General features: G+C 40.6%; 1 protein-coding gene across 1 annotated transcript; it reads left to right on the top strand.

The window, feature by feature from the left end:
* Positions 1 to 7,470: 7,470 nt before the first annotated feature.
* LOC123258333 lies at positions 7,471 to 8,919 on the top strand. The gene has a single exon (XM_044718197.1). The coding sequence runs from the start codon at positions 7,471 to 7,473 to the stop codon at positions 8,917 to 8,919; it is 1,449 nt and encodes a 482-aa protein (XP_044574132.1).
* The last annotated feature ends 465 nt before the right edge of the window (positions 8,920 to 9,384 follow it).

Consider the following 9,384-nt stretch of genomic DNA (forward strand, 5'->3'; position numbering starts at 1 on the left):
TCCAGCATGTTCCCTCAGTCTCATATGCAGAAACTCTTGATTGTTGATGTCGCCCATCTGCGCGACCTGCTCGACTCTTTGAGCATCCAACATAGGGTATCAAGAAGCTTAGACTTCCTAGGGACCGCGTTGAAGGTAGTGGCGGGAACGCCGGACGCGGAAGATTTCGAAAAAATTAAATTTAAAGAATTCGAATTAATAAATGCAAACAATAGGCAGGTCAATATCAACAACAAAGTACAAATGCAAATTAATAAAATTTCCGCTACCGTCAACCAACTTCTGGGGTCGGCTAAAAAGTCCCAAATTGATACAGGGCACCTATTCGAGATGCTTTTAACTCGAAATAGGATGATAACAATGGAGCTGCAGGGTTTAATACTGGCAGTAGCTCTTGCCAAAGTTAACGTCGTTAGCCCTAGCATCTTAGATCATGCAGACCTGGAAGGTGTGTGGATGGAAGAGCCCACCGAGACCGCGATTAGGGATGTTTTGTCCGTATCGTCCGTTAAGATATTACAATCCAATAACATCTTACACTTTATTATTAAGTTTCCAAAGATCAAGTCGGCCTGCAACAAGATCACCGTTTTCCCGGTGTCACATCACGACACCATACTCAGGCTGGAGGACAATATTATTGCTGAATGCGACGGCAATATCCACACTGTAGAAAACTGCTCTTTGACAGCAGGGGCTACATTTTGTCGGTTGGCGCGAAGAAGATCATGCGCTCAAGAGCTCCACGCTGGAGGCACGGCACATTGCGAGATCCAGCAAAGCGATTTACACCCCATCACCTATGTTGATGAGGGGATCGTAATCATAAACGATAGCCCGGCTCGAGTGTGTGTGGATAATGGCACCTGTGCCCAATTAAGGGGTACATACCTTGTCACCTTTGAAGAAGGTGCCACCATTAACGAAACCCGATTGGTCAACCATAACACAGCCCAGAAGAGGGCTCCAGGAGTGGCCAGCTCCCCTTCCCTAAACGTCACTATGGAACGCCACGTTCTCAGTCTTCCTTACCTTCACCGGCTGAGTGAACGTAATTTGGAACACATCAGGGAGTTCGGGGAGAAGATCAACCACCATCAAGTATATCAGATGGTGTTCATAGCGGGAGCAATATGCTGCGCTTTGATTTGCATCGGCTTGGCCTATCGGCGGGTCACTCAGGCCCGAAGAACCGCGGCCCAACTAAAAGAGATGATCGCCCAAATAGGGTCGGCCGAGGGCCGCCTCATTCTTGAAGGGGGAGTAGTTAACTGAAGTTAACCGCGCGACGGCAATGTCCGGTTGCTTAAGAACTCGCTCTGGCCAAACTGCTGACACAGCGTCTGGCCGGATGCTCGTGCATAGCCGGCGAACACTGCATATTTGCGTGGCCGCTATGAAATACTTTTTGTTAGCTTTAAGTTTCAGTTTGTACTCGAGTCTCTCAGAATAAAGAACTCTTTTACTTAACTCCGGCACAAGCCGTAATATTCAATTCATTTGCTCTTGCTTGGTTGCTCAGCCTCAAGGCAGTAATAACGGAGTTAGTAACTCCCAACGTAAACTCTCATCAGAAGGAAGAACCCTCGGCAACCGCCAGGGATACCAAACCATTCTACACTGGAGATATCCTCATCACTGAAGACACCCTCTACAGCGGAGAATAAATAACCATCCCCTCCTTAATTTAATTAATTTATATATGGAAAATATTTCACTATCAAAACAGACCACAAACCATTAACATATCTATTTTCAATGAGAAACCCAACTTCCAAGTTAACAAGAATGAGGTTAGACTTGGAAGAATATCAATTTACCGCAGAATACCTTAAGGGAAAAAACAATTATGTGGCAGATGCCTTATCAAGAATAAGCATCGATGAACTAAAAGAAATGAATAGACAAATACTAAAAGTCACTATATATGCAAGAATAAACGTTGATGATCTATATACCAATGGAATATTCAATTTAGATAAATTTTTCCAAAGGCTTGAAAAAATAGCCGGTATAAATAAGATTAGACAACTTAAAATGGCACCGAGTGAAAAAATCTTTGAACTCGTTTCAACAGATAAATTTAAAGATAAGGGCAATGAAATATAATTAAATTTAAGAGAAGCGCTACACCAGCCGGTGACCATAATAGAAAATAAAAAAGAAAAGGAAGCTATTCTGTTTACATTACATGACGATCCTTTACAAGGCGGACACACAGGCATAACAAAAACGCTACCAAAAGTAAAAAGACATTACTATTGGAAAAACATGACGTGACGTTGCAAACCACGTAAAGAAATGTCTGAAATGCCAAAAATCAAAAACCACAATCCATACAAAAACGCCTTTGACAATAACAGAAACCCCATTAAAAGCGTTTGATATAGTATTAGTGGACACGATCGGTCCATTACCTAAATCAGACGAAGGTAACGAATATGCAGTCACTCTAATATGAGATAATACTTAACAAAATATCTCGTTACAATCCCTATACAAGACAAAAGTGCAAAAACAGTAGCAAAAGCCATATTCGAATCTTTTATTCTAAAGTACGGTCCAATGAAGACGTTCATTACGGACATGGGAACTGAATATAAGAATTCAATTATTAATGATTTATGCAAATATCTCAAAATTAATAATATAACATCAACTGCAAATCATCAACAAACATTGGGGACAATAGAAAGAAACCATAGAATATTTAACGAATACGTTAGATCATACGTTTTGTTAGATAAAACAGACTGGGATGTTTGGCTTATATACTTTACATATTGTTTCAATACAACACCCTCTGTTGTACATGGATACTGTCCATATGAACTAGTGTTTAGTAAAACCCCAACCTGAAACATTAAATTCAATAGCAGTGAATATATTACGCCACTGTATGACGTAGAAAACTTTGCAAAAGAATCAAAATTCAGACTCGAAAACGCTTATAAAAGAGCGAGAATGATGATTGAACAAAATAAGCAAAAACAAAAAGAAACCTATGATAAAAGATCAAATGATTTAAAATTAGAAATATGAGATAAAGTTTTATTAAAAAACGAAGTAGGGCATAAATTAAACTTTAAGTATACAGGACCCTATAAGGTAGAAAGTATAGGAGAACGAGATAACATAACAATCTCAAACGTAAAGAATAAAAATCAAACAGTTCATAAAGATAGATTAAAGAAATTCTATTCATAATTCTATGGTGGCCACCAATCCACTGTGGGCAAAAATCCCGTTTTTGGTGCATAAACTCTAGTTTATAAGATATTGACTTAAAACTTTTTTTGTTGTATTATTTTAACTAAAACAAAATTTTGGTTTTTGTTTTTTTTTAATTTGCGTACCGCTCAGTGGTTAAAAATGCACTTTTATATAAGAAATTATTACAAATTATAATTTGAATCACAATTGGTATAACATTACAGAAAAATAAAATTAAAATCTGTTACGTATTTGGAATCTATTGTTAAATTTTACGAACACTGAAAAAAAATTGGATAACATTTTTTTTATAACTTTAAAATTTTAACTTACTCTTTTCCTTGTGTTTTAGTTTTCAATATCGTCTGGTACCTCTTCCTCTAATTCGATTTCAAAAGTGTCACTTACATCATCGTTGCCATTTTCTTCATCTGTGTCTTCTGCGCACGAGTTTTGGGATGTACTTCCGTTTTTGTGGCCAACACATGGGGATATGATTGGCGAATCCAAAAGATCGACAACCTCTGCTGGCAGAGGCATCCTGTTGGTTTTTGTGAACCAAGAACTAGACAGTAAAGGATCAGACGAATCCATAGCTCTGTGAAAGACATCTGACATATTGTCAATCCGGCAACATTTTCTGGCATGATTTTTCCGGTCAGCCTTGAAAAGCTTGTGTCTTGCTTCTGATGCATTTTCTGCTAAGGAGCCAACAGGAACAATTGATTTTTCAATGATAATGTATCCATGTGCTAAAATTTTGTGTACTGTTGGCGACATGGGGTACCAAAAATAATTACTCCTATATATAGTAAAAGTTTCAAAACAGAATAATTTGAACTTTTCTGAATTTATAGGGTAATGACAATTTATGGCTATCAAAATTACATGTAGGCGCTGAATCAAATTGTGATCTATTCCTAATATAGAGGACAATAATTTTGGGTTGGAGAATGCCCGCCTCGCCGTATTTCCGTCATTTGTATTTGTATTGTCCACATGAAGCCCCATATCTTTCCAAAACGCTGCTTGAACTTTATATTTTCGTGCCTCCAATTCGATTTTGTCATTTCCCTTAACATGCCACTTTCTAAGCTCAATTCTGTATGATATTTTAAGCAAGAATTCAAAAAACGAATCCATGCATGAAGGGAACTTAATCCATACTGATCCGTATGTGGCTTCATAACAAATATTTTGGAATAAAAATCACTTGTAGTAAGAAGCTGGGTGGGCTTTGCCCCACACATTGGACACGACTGGCAGGAATTTGTTCCTGTTAATATATTTAAGACCTTGCCGTCTATAAGTGTTAGGTGCCCATCGAATTTTACAAAAATTGCATTCGATTGAAAAGCATGCACGTATAAATCCAGGTTTTTAATCTGATTGTCCAAGTTTTCTTTTTCTTCTAATATAAGAGACGTTGTTTCCTTTAAGTATGCTATTTTTAGAGGACGGCAAAATCGTATGGACTGAGGCGATTTATTTAACCAAATGACTCTTTGTTTTTGATCTATCATTTTTATGGGAATAATTGATGTAACAAATAGAAAATCATCTAAAGATTGAGACTCTGCGATGCTTAATTTTTGTTTGTATAAACTGTGACCAGTAGACCCATCAAACCCATACCTAAAAATAAGAGTACACTGAGTAACATCTGAAAGTATTTCACAAACTTCCTTTTGCATCAGTAATATTCTTGAAGCGGTATGGTTCAATAAGTTTTGCATGGAAACTTTTGCTTCATTTTCGGTGCATTCTATTCCAGCAGGTCTACAATTTAATTTCTCCTCGGCTATTTTCGAATAAGAGGGGTAAATGTCGCAGCCATGTTGTTTACTAAGTTGTTTTACATTTATGTATTGCTGCTTAGTAAACCCATTTTCCATAAAAAAAAGCGAATGCCTTTTCAGAAGTAATTGGACTCGGAGCAATCCAGTTCTATCAGATTTTTTTATAACTTCTTTTTCAGTTGATTTTCTGGCAGAAATGTTAGCAGCGTGTAGTAACAAAGGGGTTGAATTTTGATTTTCTATCGCAAGTTCAGATGCCAGCTTTATTTTGAGTCGTTTACCAGCAGCTTCATATGTCAATTTCGGACGACCACCATTATTCTGTGGGGATTCATTTATATCAGAAAGTCGTATAGTCATATTGCCGGCTAGCCACATGGCGTGTTTTTGTCTAAATCGCTTTATGTTTCGGCAGCATCGTGGCAAATGTTTATTAATGTAATTAATAAAGTTAGTAATTTTATTTGATATTTTTTGGTTTATTGTTTCGATTTGATGATCGTCATTCAACTTGTCGAATATGTAAGTCTCCAAGGCTTCTCGCGAGCGTTTGTTGCTTCCCCAAATTGCAAGAAGAGCCCCGTGACCAAACACATATGTGCCTGAATAAACGCAAGTTTACCAAAAAGGAGCAAAAATGGTTAATTGTATGACAACAAGGACACTTTTGTAGTTAATTTCTCGTTCTTACTCTTTTGCAAGGCTGTGCCATTAATAAGTTATTCTCCACAAAACACAAACACAATTGTTAGTTCAAATCTATAAAGATACACAGTTCACAGTTGGACAACAAGACATATAATAACAAATGTTTAAGCTAATTTGCATTAATAATTACCTTCGCAAGGAATTTCCATTTTTAGATTTTTAAAACTTTTTTTTCAAACAAAGCAGCAAGCACGCAAAGTTTACCAGTTTTTCGCGCCAATTTAACAACATTGCAGGGTCTCTCAAGCAGCTAACTTTGTTTGAGTGGCAACGCTTCAGGGTTGCCACCAAAAATGTTTTGAAAGCGGGTTTTTTCAAATGAAGATATCTAGATTCGATTAGTATGGGTCATTCATAAAAATTAATTAGGACAAAAAATAGGTTTATGCACCAAAATCGGATTTTTTACCCATTGTGCTGTGGGCCATTTTGGACTCACTATAAAATTCGAGGAAAACGACCACATAAGGTGTATCTAGCAGTCTTCTGCTGTTTTTCAACCAAGGCAGTACACCTAGAGGTGGTCACAGACTTGACTACCCAAGCCTTCCTGGCGGCGTTAAAGAGATTTTGCGGACGACGAGGATTACCAGCGAAAATCTATAGCGACAACGCGACTAATTTTGTTGGAGCCTACAACGAACTATCAGAAGTAAAAGAAGCAATTTTCGCCGAAGAGGCACAAGCACTGATACACAAGACCTGCGAAAATCTGAGCATAGAATTCAAGTTTATACCACCTCGGGCACCCCATTTCGGAGGCCTATGGGAAGCCGCGGTGAAATCAGCCAAACACTTACTGAAACGAACACTATATACCGCTACCTAAATCATGGAGAACTTGAAACCATAGTCATCGATATTGAAGCTATTTTAAATTCTCGTCCGTTGACATCCGTCTCTTCCAGCCCGAGGGATCTTACAGCATTAACGCCAGGGCACTTCCTGATTGCAGAACCTCTAACGGCATCACCTGATATTCACCAATCAAGGCGACGCACAGGGTTACTCACTCGGTGGAAGCGGATCGAACAACTACGAAAGGAATTCTGGACACGTTGGAGCCACGAGTACTTACATGAGCTACAGAATCGATCGAAGTGGACAAGAAGTTGCAAAACAGTAAAGATTGGTGATCTGGTTATAATAAAGGAAGACAACATCGCTCCGTTGAACTGGCCCCTGGGACGCATCGTAGCAGTCCATCCTGGTAAAGACGGCGAGATCCGAGTGGCAGAAATACGGACAACATCCGGCAATATAACTCGTGCCATACATCGACTGGCGGTGCTACCAATCAACGATAAGAAGGAAGAAACCGACCTCTAAAAAAAAAAAAAAAATGCTTGTCTTAACAATGGTACTCATCTGGGTGATACCCGGACTGACTCTGCCCACACCCCCTCCACCTGAAAGGAAGGCTAATAACCCGGTTGTCATCACACCAATCAACAACGTAATCGGGACCATCATAGAAGCCCCTGATAGGATATCAATCAAATCTGCCGAATAGACACTCATCACATTTTTTGATCTCAGTCAGCTGGCACGAGAGATCGAGACGGTCAAACGAGGCATCCAATCTATAAAACAATGGTGCCCAACGGCTTACGAGGTCTGTCCCAGGATCATACAAACATTGCAACAGGAAGTGGCAGAAATACAAGATGCTGATCAGTTAATGCATCATCAACGGCAAAAACGCGGAGCACTGAACATCTGAGTACTCGATGATCAGTACGCCAAACGGATGGAAGAAATTATTGGTAAACTAAGAACCCAAGAAAGCATCACGCATAAAATAGTAGAGAACCAGACGTCAGTTCTGGATACCACCATCAACATTATGCGGAGGACGACGATCGAAACGCAGAAGAGGATGCAGGACCTAGAAGTCAGCCTGTCCAGAATCAAGGTGAGAAGCCATGCGGCTGATCGGTATCTGCCACATGCAGTTTCAGAGTTGGTCGTCGTGGCAAGTCACATTCGTCGAGTCCAGGATGCTGTATTAAATGTGCTAATCGGGGCACACGAAGGAAAATTGAGCCCTGCATTGGTGTCGGTAGAACAAGTGAAACAGGTGATCACAAAAATACAAACACACCTTCCACCGGGAAGACGATTACCCATCACAAGTAAGACAGCACGAGACTTATATCGACTGGCGACCACAAGGGTACAAGAAACCGAGGACTTACTAATGTTCCATACGAGTGTTCCATTAGTCGAAGAAGGCGAATTCACAGTATATCGGATGGAGTCAATTCCACAAATAACGAGAGAAGTCCTGGTGATAACCAAGACGGAAACAAAATATCTAGCAGTCGATGATCATCGGAAACACCACTTTGCGATCAATCAAGAATACCTCAGTCAGTGTATCAGCGGGACGAACGGAAATAAGGTATGCGAGTTTAAGCAAACACTATTGGGCCCGGACGCCCATCAACTCCCTTGTACGATGGCGGCACTATCAAGACATCGGGCAAGGGAATGTAAGCCAGAACCAATCAAGGGGACCAGTTATTGGGTTCAATTAACAGAGCAGAATGCATGGATCTTTGGGACAACGAAGCCAATAACAATGACCTATGTATGCTCGGACGAAAAAGATCAAATCATCATCGACGGCGTAGGCAAGCTGACAATCAGGCAAGATTGTGTGATCCAAAGCCCGACCATTACATTGTTGGGGCGGGCGCAGTTTAACTCATCAGGAACAATAAGGATGTCAGGAAGTTACGTTCACGAGTGGCCATCACATGAAAAAATAAGGACAACAGAAGGACAGTTGGAAGCAACATTAGATCAGCTAGACCATCTACATGCAGAGGTGCAGGGGCTAAAAACATGGACAAAGCAAGCACAGGAAGAGGTGGACAACGAGGCAGACTGGAATCTGGTTCATCAATATTCCGGAGTAATAATGTCAGGAGTAGCAATCCTCATAGCCGCATGGGCAGGGTACACGCGGTGTGCCCGGAAGGACACCTCAGCAACCCATCACCGGAGGACGACAATAACCCAAGGAGAAGAATTCCAGCTGGTCGAACAACGACCCGGGCTGGACATGTTGGCAAGAGATGGACACCACAAGAGGACACCACGGCCAAACGGTCGAAACTGGACAATAATGAGATCGCGATTCTCCATTCCCAGAGAGGCGGGGGTACCGCGGCGAGGAAGAATGCGGCCATAGTACCAGAACTGAAGATCAGAGCAGCGTAAGCGGAGGCTGCGACAATATTCATCCGTCCCGCTCATGACAGGTCCATTTCATACGGCCATAATAAGGACCAATAACTCGAAAGAAGAGCAACGACATGATCAACGAAGATACGAAGAGTGGTGCAAAAAACGAACCAGCAGCCCCTATTATTGAATACTTCAATGGAGGGGGGAGAATGTTGTACCTAGTACCAAGACCTACTAATCAATCAAGATGCATCAGTAGGTCACAATACATGGCACCTAGGGTCATCAAGATGCATCAGCAGGTCAGAATGTATGTTAGCACCTAGTGTCATCAAGATGCATCAGCAGATCAGCATATACAAGCATCAGACCTACTAGCCTATTAATATTGTAACTCTAAGCATAAGCCAATACCCAACTCGGCACTAGTCGATGGCTCCGGAAGCAGAGTCAGCGTGATCAACGGGAA

The sequence above is a fragment of the Drosophila ananassae genome, unplaced genomic scaffold (assembly GCF_017639315.1).
Source record: "Drosophila ananassae strain 14024-0371.13 unplaced genomic scaffold, ASM1763931v2 tig00000189, whole genome shotgun sequence".
Taxonomy (NCBI): Eukaryota; Metazoa; Arthropoda; class Insecta; order Diptera; family Drosophilidae; genus Drosophila; species Drosophila ananassae.

Excerpts from the sequence above, each read along its gene's own strand:
- LOC123258333 (XM_044718197.1), top strand. The coding sequence starts at position 7,471 with ATGGAAGAAATTATTGGTAAACTAAGAACCCAAGAAAGCATCACGCAT.